The sequence below is a fragment of the Motacilla alba genome, chromosome 5 (assembly GCF_015832195.1).
Source record: "Motacilla alba alba isolate MOTALB_02 chromosome 5, Motacilla_alba_V1.0_pri, whole genome shotgun sequence".
Lineage (NCBI taxonomy): Eukaryota > Metazoa > Chordata > Aves > Passeriformes > Motacillidae > Motacilla > Motacilla alba.
In genome coordinates, this window is record NC_052020.1 from 23,004,738 (window position 1) to 23,026,408 (window position 21,671).

At 44.8% G+C, this 21,671-nt stretch overlaps 1 protein-coding gene across 2 annotated transcripts; it reads right to left on the reverse strand.

The window, feature by feature from the left end:
• Nucleotides 1–160: 160 nt before the first annotated feature.
• Nucleotides 161–20,646, reverse strand: SLC39A13 (solute carrier family 39 member 13). 2 transcript variants are annotated; one of them, XM_038138913.1, is made up of 11 exons: nt 20,530–20,621; nt 15,922–16,020; nt 14,436–14,735; nt 13,877–13,990; nt 12,143–12,261; nt 10,743–10,886; nt 5,543–5,632; nt 4,954–5,004; nt 4,586–4,718; nt 4,352–4,451; nt 161–2,855 (listed from the first exon to the last, which is right to left on the reverse strand). In XM_038138913.1, the coding sequence occupies exons 3-11, from the start codon at nt 14,701–14,703 to the stop codon at nt 2,780–2,782; spliced, it is 1,095 nt and encodes a 364-aa protein (XP_037994841.1). In that variant the 5' UTR covers nt 14,704–14,735; nt 15,922–16,020; nt 20,530–20,621; the 3' UTR covers nt 161–2,779. The 2 variants fall into 2 exon arrangements, with proteins under 2 accessions (XP_037994841.1, XP_037994843.1); XM_038138915.1 differs by lacking the exon at nt 15,922–16,020 and having other exon boundaries at nt 20,530–20,646.
• Nucleotides 20,647–21,671: the final 1,025 nt, after the last annotated feature.

Below are 21,671 nucleotides of genomic sequence, written 5' to 3' on the forward strand. Positions count from 1 at the left end.
AAAGTCTGACATCAACCCAGAGTCCAAACTGCTCTAGACTAACCCAGAGATATGTCTGTGTAGTTCAAACGAAATTTAAATTGAATTTTTAAATCAAAGGAAAGTAGGAACTTCAAAAAAAGCCTAAACCAACCGAACAAAATAATCCAACAACACAAACTGACATGGAAAACCATTTATTTCATCTCTATTGTCTCCATGCAGAACAGACCAATACAGATGAAGGGGGAAAATGCATAAGAGCAGCTGAAAAAATAGAGCTAGAAAATACAATTCTCTCTGCATTTCCAAAAGTGACAAATGTGGTGGAGTGATGCTCCATTTCCTCCCAAGGTTCTCAATCCTCAGCCCCAGGGCTGATGCAGTAGAAATCTATTGAACCCCCCCCTCCCACAACCCCATGCTACCTCCTACCAGGGTATCTTCCCAAGAACCACAGACTATCCATGCCTGTGATAGCAGCCAAGAAAAACAGCTCAGAAATTCTTTGTTCAGTATCATCCACTTCACATTCCTGAACGCTGAGTATAAAATCCTGACTGTGGTTTTCAGTCTTGGCAAGGCTCAGTGCTGATGCAACAACGCCAACTCATGGGCACTCACCTGGCAATGCCTCAAATTAAATGCCAGCCTTATTTTGGGAAAGACATCTTGAGAAACAGCAGGCACAACTTTCTGTGCAAGCTTGCTTCCTCCAGAGCGCTGTTACAGGGTCTGCTTAGCTGCAGTCCCTGGGCAGAAGGAACCCCCAAAGGTAGAACCAGAGGGTTGGCATACTCCCCCAGTCCCTGAAGGCTAACTGGATTAATCATCCTTCCAGGAAATCAGGAAATGGATGCTACCTTCAGACTTCATGACAACTGAATGATGGAGAGAGTAGCAGGCACGGAAAGGCAACTTTGTAAAGAGGAATAAACAATTGCACTAAGCCTCCCTCCTTGTTGCAGTGAAACTAGTTACTAATGTAAATCCAGGGAAAGGAAAGCTGAAAAAATTTCAGACAGCAGTTCCTGGGCAGACAGAAATGCAAGCATGAGCTTTCCAGCACTTACTGAAAAGTAGGACAGGAGCTGTCATAAAAAAGAACTGTGTTAACAGTTCAGGAATCTCTTAGGGGAGTAGTGCCTCTGCTGTGGGCAGTATACCTGCCTTGCTGCTCTGACCTAAATCGCCCTCTCAAGGCATGAGTCCTCTTGGTAAGGCCCTGGGCACACTGGAGAGCTGTACTGCTTCACAAAAGCTGTTATAAGACTGAGCCAAGTTGGTGTAAATCACACTGTGGCACCTGTTTTGTGTTCAATGACTCTGTTAGTTCAATTAGACCTGTTTTTAAACAAATTTAAACAAAGCAAAGTTAAGTTCTACAGAAGGGATGATCTAGTAATTGTGCACATCTCTGTGGCAATAAAACATCCCTGTGGAATTATGGCTTGGTCAGCCCTATGAGCTGGGATGGAGGAAATCACTAGAAATTTTATTTATTTTTATTGGTCTCAAATTGCCAAAGATTTTATCCCAGGCATCACATAACAGAAAACTCCTCTTAAAGCATATTTATTGTCACCCTTTCATATCCCTTTCTCACCTTACTTAAAAATATTTTCACCAGCAGTTTCAACCTTCCCATCTAAATGCTGTCAGTATTATTTCTTATTCAGTCGTCCTCAACAGATGAACTCCACTGTGAGGTAAGAGCCCCAGAAATAGGCTGCCATGTACAGCATGCTCCTAAATAGTCTACACTGAACAGAGGAAAAGCTAACCAGGAGTTACCAGTTGCTGACCAGGCTGTAGTGTTCAAGCACCTCTGCCATGACAGTCTAGGGGTGCTGTAGCATGCCGGCCAGGTCTAACATGCTGCACCTCAAGAAAGCTCTGAAACACGGTGTGGGGCAGATGGTGCATGAATCACATCTCATGAGCAGGCTCAGAAGCGTGTTCAACTGATGGTTATGAGGAGAGGGAGCCCAGTCAGAACAGCTACATGGCTTTCCCTCCATTCATGAGCGAGCTGGTAGTTGGCAACTGAAGAAACATTTACTGATCATTTATCAGATAAACAGTTGGGCTGTGCTGGCTACTGGAGTGGTTAGGGCTGAGGCAAGTAATCTCCAAGCTGAGTCATTTAATTGTAGTGACCTACCCTAAAGTGCCTCAAGCTTTTGGCTCAATTTCAATGTAAACAAAATAGACCAAAAGAGCTGGACTGCTGAGGCCAATACTACCTTTAGGAACAAGTGGTGTCAATGAACAGCTGGAGATCAAGTTGGAAAGGGTCTCTTCCCCTCTATCTCATAGCACCATCAACTTCTCATGGGTAGGGGGTTCTGACTAAAGCTTTGTCGTGCCTGTTTCTGCCTCCAGCCCTTAAAGTGGTAGGAAAAATCCTTTATCTTCATCAGCTACAGGAATCACCGCTGCTGTTTTCACACAAGATCTCGGGAGGTGCAGTTCCATCAGAATGAACTGAATGAAACATCATTCACTCACAGTGGAGTAGTTGTTCAGTTCGTTTCTGCCCAGTGTATCTTTTGCTCCATAAAAACCAACCCAAAAAAAAAAGAACAGAAGCCCTCATGTGTGGATTTTAGCAGAACAGAGATAGGAGAGCCAGGGAATGAAGTCTTGCACAGCCAGACCTCTCTGTCACCCGCTTCTCGTACTAGCAGCCAGATCTGCGCGCACACACGTGGGAAGTAACATTAGTGTTCCTTATTGCTTTGTAAAGCTCAGAGTCACTGTGGTGGCTCTGGGAGGCATCATGAGGTCTGCGCAGAGGTCACTCAGTTGTGAGCGCAAGTAGCACCATGACTGTAATGCCCGTACACAGGAGCAGAATTTGCTGCAGGGAATTCCTGGGAAAGAAACAGCAAAATTAGGAGGAGCCATAAACCAATCCCCATAGGCAGCTGCACAGAGCTCTCCAATGATTTGTTCTTTGCCTTTCCAAATTTACCACGTGGAGAACACAGCAGCTGGATGAAGTCACTAACACAGATGAGAAGACCTTCCCAGCACCCCAAGCAAAGGAGTTGTCTACAAACTGGCATGGATTTGCTCCACTCAGCTGCAAGGCCCAACTCCAGGCTTCCAAATCAATTCAAGCTGATTCAGTCATGCAGCCATTCAGATATTCAGATACATACTCATGTCCTTTCACTCACGAGGAAACCAGCACTTATGCAGCATGTGCACAGACACTTTAGGGACCTCATCCAGCTAACAAATACAGTTAGAGAAAAAAAAAACTACCAACAAATTTGGCCATTCTTTTAGCACTATCTCAGGTTTATGTTGGATTGAAGTGACTGTGTACCTCCCACTTCTGCATATTCTGCCAACAACCTCTGCCAACAGAAGAGGTTACCAACCCAAATTAACATTTCTCGACAAAGTTCCTACCTCCTCAGAAAGAACTGTGGAGCTGTTTTTTCAAGCACTGTTTTAGTCAAAATTAACAAGGTGAACCAAGGCATCTTATTTAAACTACTAAGTTACTTGTCTTACTACAAATAAAATAGGAGGGAACATTCAGGAGCAGCTCTGGCAGCAGATCTGAGAGGGCCTTTACTGTGGAACAGCTGGATTTGGGATTTGGACCTGCTACAGCCTTAATTAGACTGCAAGAAACTAAAATAATACACGAGGGAAACCCAAATACATTGGAATATATATACCAGCACAGATGAGAGATGTCTGAGGTGGAATACAATGACAGACTATGAAAGGCTGAGTGATAAAGAGAAAAAAACCTATTATTTTTCTACTCACACAGCAACACAGTGATACCTAATAAAAAAATCAATATGCAAGAGAGTAAAAACCAAATAATAAGAAGCATCACCTAACACAGTTGAGTCAAACTCTGCAAACTGCTGCCAAAAGGAGGTTGCAGAGGTGTGAATTAATGGATAGGGTCAGAGAGGGATGAGAGAAGCATAGAAGGATAGATTCACATGTGGTTATCAGACATACACACCTCTGTGGGGCCCTGGTTCAGACACTCCCTACACCAGTATGTACTGGAAGCTGAAAACACAAACTGGGCAGTGGTGTCCTTACTGGACATGTTTCCCAGGAACTTGCTCTAGCTGGCCCTGCTGCCTATTGTGCCAGCACAATCTCTGGGACTCACTCAGGTGAAAGCTCTCATTTACAGAGGATCTTTGTGGTGCCACAAAGTGGTGCAATGGATAGCAAGCAGTCTATTTCGATTACAGCCTTGTCCATAGGATTTGGAAAGCTGGCATTCACACACTTCCAGAAGAAGCACGGGGAAGGGTTAATATGTGTTATATCCCTGCCCCCTGGCAGCATGAATTGCTGCAGAGGAACAGGAGGGACCACTTACCAAGGATTCTTTTCCTCCAGGAGATCAGGCACAACATTTACCAAGGCAATGTACAGAAATCCTCCAGAAGTGAAAGGGAGGATCCAGGCTACTGTTTCTCCTGCATAAATGCAGAAAGCTTCAGTTATTATTGAGACAGAGCCATGGGACACAACACAGAAGGGGAAGAAGATACAGAAGGATGAAAAGCACTGCCTCCTCCTCCATTTCTACAGAGGTCCCAGGGAACCTTACCTGCTCCTTTTGGTGATTGAGCACATATTGCAAAGCAGGCTCCTAGGATCCCCCCCAGAGCTGTGGAAAGCTGCATCTTGGCTGCACTCCAGCGGTCAAAGCCAGCCCGAAGTAGGATTGCAAAGTCTCCAACCTAAGAAAACCAAGAGCTGACAGTTAATGAATTGAATACTAAGTTCTCAGTTACAAAGGTCATTCACAACAAGGCCAGTGCTTCAAGACTGTTCCTGGTTTTCAATACTGTCAGTCTCCCCAGAGGGAGCAGCCTTCAAGAAGACAAGAGGATGTTAACCAGACCCAGACCTCCTCTTAGCAGATGAAGCACATTGTAATCCCCCTCACAATGGCAGGACACAAAGCCCTCTCACCTCGTGTGGGATTTCATGCAGGAGAATGGCCATGGTGGTTAGGAACCCGACCTGCAGCAGAGAGAAAGCGATTAGGAAACAATCCCAGTATTACTGGATGAATCTCATCAGGTCCTATACACTTACAGGGATCCAGCTGGAGCAGCAGATACCACATCAGTGCAGGGTTGACTGGGAGTTTGTCATTCTCACAGTCATGGTGGTCCAGCTCAGTATGGGGACCCCATAGTCCATCATCAGTGTTGAACACAAAAGCAAAAATGCAATAAACATCTCTGCCTTGTCTATGTCCCAGTTTCTAAGGTGACCATCCTCATCATGTTATTTCTGGACTGCCTTTTGAGTAGATGAGGGTAGATGAGCTAATCCATCCCCTAATGCCAGTACAAATGACTAATGTGTCCCAAATTCAAAGAAGCTCTGCATCAGAGGATCAGGATAGGGTTGGGTTTTACTGTAGCCTGCTTTTTCTCAGAAAATTCCAGCAAATAGGAAGGAACTCCTTATATTTTTGGCTGGTTTTTATGTTGTATCATACTTGAGACAAGGCCTCTCCATTTCAGTACACAGCTGGGGACAGAAACCTTACCTTTCTGCTAACCAGGAAGCTGGCTGCTACTGCCAGGCCGTGTGTGAAGTTATCAATGGTGTTGGCCAGCAGATTGAGGTATCCACTAATCTGCAAAGAGAAGGAAGAGCCCCTGATAAAGGGAGAGATGTAAGAAGATAAAAAAACCAGCTTAGACATGGGTGATGCAGTCACAATCAGATGAGAAAGGACAGAGCACAATGCTTCTGCTGAAAATCTTGAACTATGTCAGTGCTAGAGTACAAATTAAATGTAATTTTTGGTTTTAGAATAAACTAAGTTTTAGGGTAGGCAAGTATTGTCTGAGATTAGAATAATTACTGTATGCAAATGATGAAGAGCTCTAGAAATGGAAAAAAAAAGGAAAAAGAAGAAAGCCAAAATGCAAGAATATATTTAATTCTAAGTCAAACCAATTTTAGGCAACATTGACTAATTTACACAGGTGACTGGCTTCAAATATGACTTGATCTTGTTTTCAAGTCATGTACTTTAATATCCAACTGTTAAATATCTCCTCTTCAAAAGCTGGCAAGAACAATGCAACAGAACAAATGCTGCTGGAATTGCTTTCTATAACTAAATAAATCTTCAAACATTGTACCAAAAAAGTTCATGCTTGTGGGTTTGCTTTCCCTTAACAAAGAATCAAAAGAGAAGATAGTGATGACAGTCACTAAAAAACCACCTACTAGAAGGCTGGATAGCATGTATCAGCATTTGCATATAAACACATTTTTTAAAATTATAAGTATAAAGCTGCTGTCTTCCTCACAAGTCCATCTCCAACTTAAAATTCCCTATCATTCTAACTAGGGTCATCTCCTGACAAAATCGGAGTATTCGACCTAAAGTAATTTACAAGGGTACCACCCCAGCTCTTCAGCTCACAGGTTTTTGGGGGTTTTTCCATCATCATTTAACAAAAACTACTGCATGTTGGTCCTGAGATACTGCAGTTTACTGTATGGCACTTCAGTTTAAATTATTATCAAACCAGGAGTTAGCCCATATAACAGGCCATCTCTGGACTGCAAGAACTCCAGATACAGGGCAGTATCCAGTGAGTGGAGACTGTCTGGAAACTGTGAAACTCTTACTTCACCGCAGCATCAGATGCCAAAGTTCAGCTAGACAACCACAAGTGCTGATGGACTTCATTAGCTCTTTTTGGTCTTGTGCTCTTCCCTGTTTCTATCAGCTCTGCTTGAGGCATCTTGCTGTCATTCGTATGCCACAATTCAGGAACCTTCTGTCAAATCTCTCTCTCCAAAGCACCACCTTTCTGCAGGGCATTTTTACTGCACTATCTTGGGGCACCTTTGTAGCTTCTAAATTTTCAAGTGCACTGATGATCAAATACAAAAACTAAGAATTAAGCAATGCCTACCCCACTTTTAAGTAATAAGCTAAGTAACATCTCCACAATGAATGCAAAAAAGATCCCTGCATGTTTTTACTAGAAAGGAAACCCAAATAAATGCATGCAGGCAGACACAAAAATGCAGCAGTTTTACTTCTCATTCTTCATACTCTCATTCCTAGACAGCCAAATATGACTAAAATTCTCCGTTTCATGTTTTTTTATGTGATGGCGCTTTCCCCACAGGATAATAATAATAATTATTCACAGAAGTTTTACACAAAAATGCTTTCCATATCACTGTATAGAGGAAAAAATAGGCTTCATGATTAAAACATTATGACTTTTTGTTGTCAGTGGCTTGGGCAAAAGCTGTCACTGAAAGAAGCAAAGCTTTGGAGTGCTCAGAAATAAATTGGGTTGATTTGACAGTTATGAGCCTCTGACATTTACATTCTGTGAATCCCTAATAGGATGTTCTCGTTGCTCATAAAGAGCACAGCCAGATGAAGTGTTTATGTTCATGCTTTAGAATTAATGTCACTGTGTAATAAAACATACTTCCACAAATCAACCAGGACCCCATGTGCCACAGGGAGAAAGAAAGAATAAGCAAGGCAAAAGTAGTGTACACAATGTTTTCACCTGTTGAGGGAATAAAGGCTGCAATGAGGGACAGAACTGATCTATGTCTGCATGCAAAGGAAACCTTCCATCTACCATTTTCAAATTAGGACAAATTCTAGCAGCAGCTAAAAAGCAGAAGTTCTAATACATATATGTGGACAACAGTCAACTCACTACAACTTACTAATAATCAAGTCCTGAAGGGTGACTTTGTTCATTTAAATAGTATCTTTCCCTTTTTGTTTGCTGAAGAAACAGGGATTTCTGAGTGAATAGAAGAACCAAAAAAAATCTGTCATGCTATGGATTTCACTCCTTCCTTCACAAGTACCTGCTGTGTTCACTCCCAGCACCACCACTTCCCTGCACGTGCCCTGCCCAGCTGCAGCCAGGCGCATCGGTCAGGCAGCACGTGGCACCCCAGTTCCAGCTGCGGCTTTCAACAGGGCATCCCTCTGCCTTCCCCCTCCACTGTCACGCTGATTTTTATGGAACTTGCAGAAATCTGATCACCCTCATGACTCCTATCCTCTCTTGAACTCGAGGAAAATTAATTATGGGTTCAAAAGTTATTGAAAATGAAGGGCAGAACAGATGGACAGACAGATGGAATGACTGCTTATGTTGTTGCCTAAGGAAACAGGCTAACAACGCAGGAGTATCTTGGTAGGTTTGATAATTTCTACCCTACCAGGAAGACTATTAAACTATTCAGATTAAAAGATCAGAAGGTAAAAAGTTAAAACTACACCCATTAAGTCTTAAGTTTCTAATACAGGCATATCAACAACCATCTGTAAAATTGAACAGATGTGTTAGGGTTTTAAAGCTAGAAGGTTGCCTAAACCTTCCACATAACACAAATGAAAGAATTTAATTTATGCACAAATTTCATTGTTTCTTAAGCTATCATGTATTCTGTAGAGAGCAGCTTAAACCACAGCTTGCAGCTCACAAGTGACAAAAAATCTGCTATCTCTAAGGCAAGTTGGTCCATTGGCAAGTTACCCCCAGCTAGAGAGTTGTCTTTAAGTTCTAGACTACTAGTGTTTGCTATACCTGTAACTATTCAAATTTAGTCATTCCTCTAGGGTTATTTGTATACTCTAAGTCATCCCTGATCTGCCATGACTACAGAGCTAAACTAAAGAAAGCCACTTATCATGTACTGCAAACTTAAAATATTATTTCATCTCTTTCTGGGCTCCTTTACAAATTATTAGTAGTATGTTGGATATTTGGAATAGCACTACTGGAAAAAGCCAGACAGCTGTTTCACTACTGCTACACAGAAAGAGGAACTCTCACCTCTCCTCTTACATATTATTTCCTACTCACCCTTCCTCTCAGCTGTAGCACCATGAGGGAAGAATGTGTTCAGACAATTTCCTACTGTAATCCTCATGTGTTTTTCCAAGGCATTGACTAACTAGAAACTATCCCTATCTTGTAAATATGATCTGAGGTCCTTCTTAATCTATTCCTTATAATTGCACGTATCAAAACCTGTTAAAAATTCAGCACTTTTTTCTGATGAAGTTACTCAGTTTAGCTGCTATCGCTGACTTCACGCAGTCACAATGTGCCATTTATGTAACACAGTACCTGCTAATGTGAAGATATACTGATTTTATAAATAATAACTTAGAAAAATAATAGCCCAAACAGATTTGAGGGGGGCTGCATTAAACTAATCTCTTTTGATAACACAGAATAACAGATTTTTAATACAGCTAGTATTAGCAAAGTTGATTAGAATGGGGGAGAAAGTTGTGTTTTATATACATTTGTCATGACCTTTATTAAAAAATTTTATGCCTGAATTAGAGGCAGGAAAAATGTCTCGTTGACAAGAACTTATCTTACATAAAATCATATCAATTAGCATTAATTACATTGTTATTTTTTATATTAGGACCATGCCCTGTGCAATTGTATCACCTATCTGTGTGTGACTTGAAATCAGTAGTCTATAGTTCCTTATATAAACCCTTCCAAAATTAGGGCACAATGTTTCATAACCCAGTAATATTGGTGTCTTCACTACTACCACCTCTAGAAACATCCACGTGGCACCTTGCAGTTTGTGCAGTGTTACGTACAAATTACATGAATGTGACAGATGTCAAAAATACTCAGTGACCTCAGCATAACTTTCATGTTCTGTAGGAAGAGCTATAAAGTTACAGCAAAACAGATTTAAAATAGAAAGACTGAAGAGCCTCTGCCTGACCACATAGCCAGCTTTGGACTAGTTCATGCAAGCACACTTTCTGCCCACAGTTACTCTCATACAATCTTGCACATTTTTATGGGCTTTCAAACTCAAATTGCAGGTCCTCCTTCACCAAAGCAGTTTACTCTCTCTCTCTTGTAATGTTCACCCAGAAAAGGGTTTTCCACAGTACAAAGATAGTAACATGGAACAGGAAGCAAAGCCAATGTAAAGATTATCCACTTCCCCATGGTGCAGGGCTCTTCCTCCACCTCCAGTCCTATGAGCCTGCTGATCTCCCTTATCCCAGCACTACAGGCTGCCTGTCTGCATGCCAAGCTGATTCAAGAAGTTAAGTTAGGGAAGAAATAGACCAGGGGGTGGGAGGTGGGTGTGTGGGTGTAGACAAGCAAATTCTTTGGCTGTTTAGCTCCCTGAATAGGCTCACTGTGAGGTCAGATGAGATCCAGTGCAAAGGAAGCAATGGGAAATACAGGTTTGGAGACAGAAGTGGACAAGAAGTCCTTTTTGGTAGCAGGTAAACTGATATTCTGAGAAACTGAACTTTTAAATTCTACACTGGGTAGCTTCAACACACTTCCAAAAGGTGCCTTAAAAGGAAAAGTGCAGCTCAGAATCAGTAGAATGCAGGCAGTAGAGAACAGAGAAATCATGGTGCAAAAAATTAGGCAAATAAAGACATATTGACTATAAAATATAGAGTAACAAAATATGAAATTCTGTATTTTGGTACCAGAATTCAGCCAAAATGCACATCATCACACTTGTGCCTTTATAATATTGACTTTTCCTCTTCCACATAAGATGCAGTGTAGATTTTCTCCAAGTCTGCTATTTCTTCCCTGCTGTGACCAGGACACACTTTGACAGGGCAAAATTAAGCACAACTCAAATGCTGAGTTCCCCACTCAAGCACAGTCCTTCCACAGTCAATTCCTGACTCAAAAGTGAAGGTGAGTTTGTGGGCCTCTTACCTTGATTCTGTTGGTTTTTGGACCAGACTGGAGAGAGGAGCCATTACACTGAGCTCGTGCTCTTTGGGACTGAGAGGACCCCTTCGGCAAGGGACAGCCACTTCCATTGTGAATCTTTCCAGATGGTGTTTTGGAATCACAGTCCTAAATTAGGGGAAACAAACGTGTCACTGATTTTTTTTCAGTAATGAATGAGCATGAATCAGGATCAGAAATCCAACCTTCACCCTTAATCCTTTTGTCCTTAACAATGTGACTCAGCAGCTTTGACCCCCCAGTTTAATAACAAATGCCAGAAATGAGACAGGTTCAGAGAGCATTCATTGTGACATCTGCCCTGAAAGACAACAAGAGCTAAGACCTCCCAACCCTCAAGAGAAATAGAAAGGGGAGGAATTGGAGTCACAGCCCCTTGGCATGAGTCAAGCTCCACTAGAAAGATAAGGGAGTGAACCTGCACCTCCTGTTAGCAGCTGCTGCCCAGAGAAATACAACTCCACCTGGGCAGGAGATGGGAAAAGAGTCTTGCTCTCCCCAGCGCATCAGAACAACTCAGTCTACAGAATTCTTCTATAGCTGGGATCATCACCTTCCAAACAACAAGATATTTATCTAGGATTTCAGCCTCTCTCTGAATGAGAAGTTGAAGATCCTTTCAGGCATTAAAGTCTCACATTGAGTCAAAGTTAACACCTAATTGCTCTTATGTGCCTGACCTGCAGTGCCTTGCCTGCCTGACATGGCACAGCAAGGACTGAACAGTCTAAAGGAGCTGTAACTAGGAGTTGTGCAGATCTCTGAAGACGAGGTGCTCTCCTCTGTCTTGGAATTATCTTCTGCTACCTCATCTACATCTCCCCTTTGCAGCTAGGTGACTCCTTTGAACTTAGGATTACCTAGCCAGTCATAAATTCCTTCTACCACACAAAGTCACCCAAACAAACATCTGGTCCAGGACATAACCAAGAAGAAACATCTTCAAGAAGGCTGGCCTTTGTCCTGACTGAGGACCCAGAAAGAGAATGAGTCACGATGGGGCCGTGGAACATGCATCAGCAAGCTGTCACCCCTCAAAGCTGACTTGAGCAAAAGTCTGATTCGCAGAGTGCTCCAGCTCCCAGCCCCCACAGAACAGGAGCTCTCTTTTACACTTACCACATAAAGAACAAAACCAAACCAGAAGTGAGAAATCTCAGTTAAAACCACAAAACAAAAGCCTGAAGATGAAGTCTACTCCTACAGATCAGTGGCAAAGAAGTAGCAAAAAACTCCCAAAGGGCAATGACAAGGTACTCACAGCTACAGGATAATTTCCTGACACGGTCAGATAGGGCAGAGGAGGTGTTTAGTACAGAGCTTCAAATGTAAGAGTACTCCCCCGCCTCAGGCTGCCAACTTACCACACCAGGATACTCCTCCTCTTTCTCTAGGAAGATCTTCTCTAGCACCAGGAAGGTCAGGAAACCAATGATCACCCAGAGACCCAGAAGCTTCTGCTGCTGAAAGCTCTGCCCTTCTCCTGAAGGATAAAAGAGAAATCTTCAAGTCTCTATTAAATACATAGTTTTTCACACAGTTCCAAGACAAAAAAAAAAATAAATGACAGTGGAAAAACTCCCTGCAAGGTAGGAGGAGTACACACGTCTCAAAACAGATTAATTTAACTTGCCCATTCTTGATTTAACAGATATCACCATCTCGAGACACTCAGAGTGAGAGCTACCATCCCTTTTTCCATATCAACGCAGAATATTTCCTGACAACACTGGGAATTTCCCTGAGCTTCAGAGGCAAGTGAATATTACATCAACAAAAATCCAGCAACTGTACCTACTAAGCGGCAAGCCCTGACATGAAATCTGCCACTAGTGGAGTTACAAACTCCCCTTCTCCTTTCTGCCACACCTCAGCAAGTTATTAAGCCCAAAGCTACAAACTTTCCTTTCAATTACAGCCAAGCTTGTGAGATAATAATCCATCCAGCCTCACTGCCAGAAATGGAAACTGCATTGCAATGGAAGAACAGAACGACTCTGTACCAGGACTTACATGGGTCAAGGAAACCTTTACACTTCAGGACAGTCTGGCAGAAGCAAACAAGCTTGAGCAGAAAGACAGAGTAATTTGGGAACCACTGTAGAAAGGGTACAGCAGGTTCTGCTGACTTCACAGTGCTAGAGCTGTGATGAAAAAGAGGACTAAAGGCCTGGCAGATTTGAAATCCCAGGACATAGGTGCAAGAAAGTCCGGGAAACCCAGGGCATCATCTTCCCTCTCTCATATTTTCAGCAGGAAAATGATGTCTTGGTTTCTCAACAGGTGGGATGCAGCAGCACTTGCCTTCTATGATACCAGTTTGCTGAGGCAGATAGATACAAACATTATATGTTTCAGCAACTCCAGCTATTTGAGGGGTGAAGGAGCTACATTGATACCAAAAGGTCTCAGTGTTTGGTTTGCTGGCAAACACAAGTCTCTGTCACCTCCATTTCCTTTTTCTTCCCCTGCCCCACCCTCCAATCTTAATTGTGGCTCCATAGACAATGTTCCATGATTTCTCACGGAGCAAAGACTGCAACACATGAACTCCCATAAATCAAAGCATCCAACAGAGGGACCCCAGTTAGTGCCAAGAAAGAGGTTTGAGGAGTAACACTGTTATAGGGACAGATTTGTAAAAAAGGTGCACCTGATTCCCAACTAAGACTGTGAACATGTTCATGTACCAGACCACATACACAACCATAACCTCCCATCAGCTCAAAGAAGCATTCCCTTTCCTTACAGAAGGGACAAAGGAAAATCAACAGGAGTCCAAGGCATGATAGGAAAAGTCAATAAATAAGAAAACCATTCCAAGTTACTAAACATAAAGAAACCATGGTAAATTGAGGAAGCCTCTAATTTTAAAGTCTTTGGAGGATTGCTGAGTACAAAGACGAAGTATTACATGTGTGGTTTTTTATTCTCAGATCCTTCCCTAGGCATTTGCCTCTATATAATACTTGAAAAAGGATATCAGCCTAGACCAGTTTTTGGGCTGACCCAGACTGGCTGGTCTTGGGTTTTCAAGGCAGAACAGACTCAAAACAGGCACAGCACCAGCTGCTTCCAGGCACATAAGGCTCTCATACCTGTTGTTGCACTGCATGTGTAGGCCCAGGCTTCAGGAAGCAGGTGGAGAAACACATTTCCCAGTAGTCCACCAATTGCAAAACTCAACAACTGCTTCAAACGCTGTGACCCAGCTAAAAAAAAAAAAAAAAAAAAAAAAAAAAAAAAGAAGAAACAACAAGAAAAAAGCTGATCACTACTCAATCAGGAACCAAAACATCTCCAACTGAGATTTTGCATGAAGAAACCCAAACTGGAAGCATCTCCTTTTGAAGGAGAGAGCACAAACCAAATGGAGTGCAAGAAAAAGCCCTGACAGCACTTGGCTGGGACAGTAGTGTGTGGGTCCTGAACCAAGCAGGATGAAAAACAGTACTCTTTGTACAAGCTCCATCCAGGGCTTATATTTGTCAAAGGACTCCCTTTCAAAATCACAGGTTCATTAAATTCATTAAAGGACCGAAAACAGACTTTCTATTTTAGAGAACATTTCTGTGACAAGGTCCTATTCACCACTGTGCTGCTGTCACATCCCAGGACAGCTGGCTTCAGAAAGGCCAATGCAGCTGGCAGATTCACCTTCGGAGCGCAGCGCAGCTCCCGTCTCAAGGGGGATCACCAGCAAGGGGAAGACCCCACTCAGCCCCACCATGAAGGAACCGATGAGGGAACAGATCCAAGCATCCAGCCGCTCGCTGCTGAACAGGTGTTCCCAAGACTCGGCCTCCTTGTCACACAGAGAACCAGAACTGGCAGCAACATGGCTCCTCGGGAGCTGCTGAGCTTCACAGGCTGCGATCAGCAACAAGGAGAGCGTCCCATTAAGCAGGAGTTTTTGTTTTGTCATTGCTAAGTGGTCTCAGCCGGGCTGGCCAATCTCTGAAAAGATAAGGGGAAAGAAGTCTTAAAAACATGTTCAACCCTCTGTTCCACCATCCCAGAGGAAAAACCCTGGCCACACCAAGCCCTCCCTTCAGTGTCTTAGCACAGTTATGAATACCCATGAGGAACACCTAAAACTCTTCTTGATTTCAACACAGCACTAAAGGGCAGAGAGGCTTTTTATCAATGGGTGCATGAAACTGAGACATCTTGGGAAAGCATCAGGCTTTCACTGTTTCCCTTCAGATGGGCTGGACAAGGACTCTAAGTATCCTTGTTCTTGCCCTTCAGTGTCCCAAGGCTTCAGCAGGAGGTATTGACCAGAGATGCTACCAGGTAAGTTTTCTCTTTGGCATGGAATAGCACCCCTGTAACAAATGAGGATGCGAGACAGGCAACATAACAGAGGTCTGTAAACTCATGAGTGGTGAAGATGTGGGGAACAGGGTAGATTATTCACCATCTCATCAGACACAAGTGCTGACATCCTCATGGAGCCAGTGACAGTCAGCTTCAAAACAAACAAACATGACCCTTCATCAGCAGGTAACTTGTGTGATAGCGCTTCTCCAAAAATGATGAAAAATTTTACATGCACTCATGTAAAGACAGGACAAGTACTAGAAAGACAAATCTATTGATTGTTAAGGGTTAAACAGCTCACATTAGACTCAGGAAATTCCCTGATATGAGAGGAGAGGGAGAATGGAAGTGTACTTGAAAAACACCGTATTTACTTGTCCTGGTTTTATCCTTTTGTAGAAGGATACTGGATTAGATGGTCTCTTAGTCAAAATCAGCACAGCTGTTAGTAAGAGCTCTGCAGTCACAAGAAAACTGGAGAAGAGGGCATGTTAGACGAGAAAAATAATTACAGTCATTGACAAAGAGGGAAAGAAAGCAAATGATGTAAAGGCTGAAGTACAAATGTTCCTTCAATTTCCAGAAGAAAAAGTGAAATGTGACAAGCAAAAATAATTTGGAAATGGGAGGAAAGGGTGGGTTAGAAAAAGATAGACCTAACAAATGTTCACAAAACAGCTTTTGAGAGGCAATAACAGCATTCACCCGAAAGCATGTAAGAAACCAGTCTAATCTCTGAAGCATCAGTGACCATCTTTGAAAATTTACAGGAGTATGGGAAGGCCACAAGAAGGCTGGAGAAGCATCATGCCTCACCTACCTTTATAAAAGCAAAAAAAAAGGTGGGAGAAGTTACACACCAGTAACTTCAATCCTCTGAAGGACTCTTGATCAAATTAAATGATCAGTTGGTAGTTACCTATAAGATAAGAAATTGATAAAGATACCAAAGCATTAAGTAACAGCCAGATAGAAAGGGACCTGCCATTCTCAAGACAAAATTCAGGATGCTGGTGCCAATCTAAGGCTGTGGATAAAAAGGGCAGTGTTGTTCCTTGTCCCCCCCTCCTTCACAAAGCATCGCCTCTCCATGCTCACACCAGATTCCACCAGTGAGCAGCATCAGAACAAACAAGCAGGAAAAAATGCTTTTTCAAACTCATGGCCCTTTGCCAATTTCAGTCCCTGAACAAAAACACTGCAGGAGGAAGGCCAAGCTGCAATCAAAAGCAATCAAAAAGAAATTAAGGGATAGGGTCCCATGGCTTCTCTGAAGGAGAACACCAATCTCCAGCACAGTGACCATCAGGAACAGGGATGCAAAAGGAATCAGTGAAGACACTGGCTTGGCTAGTTGAGCAAGGACCACTAATGCTATCAGTTTTCTCTAAAATCCCTCAACACAGCAAGTTCAAACCAGCTCAGGATTTTGGGGCATCTTATTGCAGTGTTTTGATCTGGCTGCAGGAGCCCCACACCTACCTATAACCTACTATCAAACCAATCTCAATAAAGATCAGCACAAAACTGTACACTAAGGGCAGGGGAGGCAGGTGTGGAATCAAATGGAAATGACAACAGTAATTCCAACATGCCACAAAGAAAAAGCACATACTGACTGAGAAATTAATTCCAAGCCAGCAGGATTATGTTTCTGCAAAAAAGGCAAAAGTCATCCTGGGACACAGTAGTAGTCACACTGTGGGGCTCACACAGGTGAGTCTTTAGCCAACAGACCACATCCAGCCCCACATATTCCTCCTAATAAAACACATGCAAAAATCTGAGACACTGCAGGGGAAAGAAACAAAAACTAGAGCGTAGAGAGCATGACCTGGAAAAACAACCAAAGGACCTGGGCGTGTTTAGTCTTAAAAAGATAACACCAAAGGAACAGAACAGCCTGCATACAGTAAGAGTCACAAGAAAGGGGGAAAGTACTCAACTATTCTTCCACATCAGTTCAAATGGTAAAAAAGATTTAGCCTGAAGATGAAGAAACAAATATATACAGTGCCAAACTGGGGATATACTGAAACTGATTATCTAGGATGCAGAATCTCCAGCACTATTTACTGTTGGGGTTTTTTGTTTGACTTTTTTATTTTAATTTTGAGAAAAAGAAACAGCTGATGCAGGTACAATTTCATTGCAAAGATTAGATCCCTTCTTTGAAGTCCTTCAGGCCTATACCACTTCCAACCCTGCAGTGGGCCTGATGGATGGCTCATCCTTTATGATTGGATTAGGCCTATAAAATGACTGAGAACACCAAAAATAACTCAGAATTTATACTACTATACATGCCTATGAAGAAGCAACACACACACAGAGCTCAGCAACGATGGGAAGCAGCACAAATCTCTTCTGTAACATTGTCACAGCTTTTGAGAATCAATCTGGAAAAGTAAACACAGCAATTGATTCAACAGGTCGATTTCTTGCATTTCATTCTCCACACTCACAACCCACAAAAGCCCCAAGGGACACCTGAAAGGGTCTCAGAGACTGAGAGGCAGTGGCACACAGGACAAAGGTCATGTCCAGGACTCTGAAAAAGGTTTGCATACTTAGCTACATGTGTCTCTTCCAGCCACAGATGGGATCACGTTCCTCAAAAAGAGGATGGTGGTGGAAAACAAACGGGTATAAAGAGCAGAAAACTGATTCCCTAACTCACATTAGTGTTGGACAACATTCTGTGGCCCACAGGTCTTTATTCTGCTGTTACTCACATGAGGAAAAAGCAGCACATTTCTTTACTCCTGTGCAGCCAAACCATCATTACATCAGGAACAACTCCGTATCTCGTGCAATAAATTCCTCATGTTTATAAAACATTTATCAGAAACTCAGTGTATTGTCCAGGACTAACCTGAACTGCTCTTTGTGTCCAACTAATTGCTTAGAGCATATTCCCAGCATTTCCTTATTTCTAACACATCATAACCACTTGCTAAAAAAAAAAAAAAAAAAAAACAAACAAACAAACAAAAAACCAAAACAGCACTTTTTATTTCTACAGCCCCATTGCTTCTCCATCTCATTAGAACATTAGCAAAGTCTCTAAATTGAAACATTCAAACTGGTTACCCCTATGACAAAGATTTAAGTGGAAGAAAATAAGCAGTGAAGATGTAGTCATAGGAAAAAAAACTGCTCAAGAGGAAAATAATACCCTGTCAAAACACTTGCAAAGGGTGGAGGAAGTCTGTATCTACCCTTAATTTTAGACAACAGCATCTGTTTTAGGAACCCAGTCAGAGAATGTCTTGAGAAATTTCTAGAGAAAGCACTGCAGGCTTGCAGAAACATCTGTGGTCACAAGGCAGAGGCATAAGCAGGTTTAGAGATGTGTTTTCTCAAGTAGGGTTTATCACATACTTAAGAGCATGCAACTCTGACAGAAAAATAGCCACGGGTCATTTACTTATCAGTTTTGACAATTCTCTGTCTGGGATCACAGCTCCCAGCTCTGCTTGATTCACAACCTGGTGACTATGACCACTGGCAGCACCCTCCAGAGCACCACGTGTCTGAGTATTCAGGACTCGGATATGCTCAGCTCCTCCTGCAACAACCTCAGGACTGGAATAACCATTAGGTTTTCCCAACCCAGAAATAACAAATAAATGAGAATTTGCCATTTACATGCTCCTGAGCAGGGGCAGAGGAAGCTGCACACCAAGCCAGGAGATCCATGAGGTACCCAGGGCCTCCCCTACCTCACACTGCTCCCTGAGCACCTCTAGCAGGCAGGGACTGAGAAAACGTAGACAAAATTGAAATGCCACAGCAAAAACCTACTGGAAAAGAGAAAATGAAACATTGACATGATGACCATGCTTCTATCTATTACTCTCTTCCTCAACATTCTGCCTTCTCAGACCATACAATTTCTTCTCTCAGCGCAGTTGCTCATTGCCACATAATAACATTTCAGATGTTGTTGAAAGGAAAAAAAAATTTAAAAGGCTTTTTTTTTTTACTAGTGTTTTCCCTGGAAGCCAGTTGCCTGGTCTTACAGTTGCAAGAGAACTGCATGGAATGGAAAAAAGTTTTTTTTCCAGGGAGGAATCATAATTTTCAGCCAAAAAAACTCTGCATGAGCCACCTCCCTCCATTAGCTCTGTGGAGAGTTTTGAATTCCTCCTGGAAACCCTGACCTCGGCAGAAGCACAAAAGGTCTCCAGTACTCCCTGAGCACTGCCTTCTCTCTGAATCACTGCCCATCTCTAAGGGATGCACTGCTCTGGTGGGACCCTTCTCTTTTGCCCCATCCCTCTCATAGAAAACCGCTCTGCCCAGACTCACATTTCTGCAAACGACAGCGTGCGCAGCTAAAAGCTGGAGATGCACAGGATTACAAACAATGGGTGGCAGCTCAGAACAGATTACAGACCCGGGGCAAACCTACGAGCTGGCAAGGAAGGCATTTGAAACCGACTGAACACTAACGGAGTTTGGGAGACTGCGACTCCATCCCCATTCTGCATCCTTTCATCCCTAGGATGAGAGGGAAGTTCGAGGACCAGGCAATGGCCTTCATTCGCCCCGGGCTAGCTGGGACGTCTCTCCTCCCAGCCCACTCTCCGTGGCAGCCCGAAGCACAGGGGGGCCGGGCTCCGGCCCCGCTCCCGCTGCCCTCGCCCAGCCCTCGCCGAGCTCCGGCCCCGCTCTCACCGCAGGCGATCAACGCGGCGGGCCCGCTCGTGTCACTGTGTGTCACACCGCGGCGGACGGGACGGACAGCGCGGGCTTTCCATTAGAGGAATGCTGAGCGATGCAAAGCGAGACACGTTTGCCGCGGGGCGAATTACTAATGAGCGCTGCTCACGCACCTCTCTGGAGCAGCGCACTGGCTGCCGCCCGGGGTCCCCGTGCCAGTGTGGCCGCGCAGACCCGGACCCCGCTCCGCGCGTCCCGCGGGGCAGCCCCTGCGCCGAGACCTTCCCGCGGCATCGTCTACCGGAGGAGGGACTTCCAAAACTTTCTCGGCCGCGTCCCGCGGGGACTGCGCTCGCAGCCCCGGGCACGTCCGCAGCGGTAGCCGCCCGGCGCCTCTCCCCCGGCGAGCTGCGGCAAAGGCGAGCTGCGAGGGGGGACGCGGCCCCGGAGCGGGCGGCGCGCAGCCCACGGTCCCGCCGGGCCGGGGCACCTCTGCCGGCAGCAGCGGCCCCGCCAGGCGCTCCCCGCCACGTCTTTCCCAAAGTTGTCCCTCGGTCGGCCGGGCCGGACCCCTCCAGAGCCGGACTCGGCTGCGCTGCGTGTGGCGCTGCCCGCCCCCGCTCGCCCCGTCCCGCCGCCAGCGGCTGAGCTGCGCTGCCGCACCCGGCCCCGCCGTCCCCCCTCGCACCGCGGCGGCGCCCGGCCGCGGCCCGGCCACCCCCGCCCCCGCCTGCGCCCCCGGGCCGCCGGCCGCAGTTACCGTGCGCCACCGCCGCCGTGCCCCGGGCCGCCGCTGCCATCCAGCCGCGGCTCGGCGCGGGCCTGCCCCGCCCGGCGGCCCCTCGGCTCCGCCTCCCCCGGCCGGCCACGTCGGTCCCGGCCTCCTCGGCTCCAGCGCCGCCGCCCCGCCGGGCACCCGCCGCCGCCGCGCTGCGCTTCCGGCCGCCGTCGCTGTGTCCGGCCGGGCCGGCGGGGCGGGAGCGGGAGCGGCGCTGCCCACGGGCACGGCCACACGGCAGACAAAGTGCTGGAAACGGCCCCTCGCGGCTCGGTCGCGGTGCGGGGTTTGTGCACGTCCCCGACGCGGGCTGCGGGGACACGCGTGCTGTGCGAGACCCGGGCTACCTGGAACATGCTTGCTGAGATTTTTTTTTTCTTTATTTTTTAATCTCCCTAAATGGATTATAAATTCTTTGGGCTACAGATGTCTAGAGACAAGCACAGTGTGAAACCGGGGTTTGAGCGGAATTTCTGGAAGTTGTTAGAGCAGAAGAAAGTGTGGCTGAGGACTGAGCCTCGAAATGCTTCTGAAAGATACAATGACTTTTAAACAAATTTTCTTCCTCCTCAGAGGTTCATTGCAACCCTCTCGATAACTTGTGAACCACCAGAGCTCCTTAAGCGCTGGTGTCCTGTTAGTGGTGAAGGTTACCCACGGTTCTTGCAGAGATTTGCAGAAACTGTGTGTGCTTAGGAAACTAGGTCAGAAGAGAATAAAGATTTACCTTTATACAAGCCAAGCTCGGTTGGACCTGTATTGTTTCCAGTACAGACACTTTCCAAAATGTGCTGATGTACCTTTAAGTTCCATCCCTTACTATTTTCCCTGAGACACAGAACTTGATTCTTGATTTCAGAACTTGATTTCAGAATGAATCCTATTTCCCAAGAAGGCAGTGCTGATGTTGGTGCTTCTCGCTACGGTTTCACCCGGTCTCATTACATCATACCAATGTCATGCCCTGGAGCAGGAGTTAGGAATTAAGTCAGCCGCAGTCGCCTGCAATGGTTTAGCGGCTCTTTCTGCATTCGTGTAACAGCAGCACAGTCCTACAGGCTGCTGCGCTGCAAATGCAGTTAAAGAGAAGTTGTGTCTTTCTTACTTACAAGCAGAGCGTTTAT

Excerpts from the sequence above, each read along its gene's own strand:
- SLC39A13 (XM_038138915.1), bottom strand. The coding sequence starts at position 14,703 with ATGACAAAACAAAAACTCCTGCTTAATGGGACGCTCTCCTTGTTGCTG. Across the intron at positions 12,262-13,876 it reads CACATGCAGTGCAACAACAG|GAGAAGGGCAGAGCTTTCAG; the intron begins GTATGAGAGCCT and ends TTTATCCTTCAG. Across the intron at positions 2,856-4,351 it reads CTGGAGGAAAAGAATCCTTG|GAATTCCCTGCAGCAAATTC; the intron begins GTAAGTGGTCCC and ends TTTCTTTCCCAG.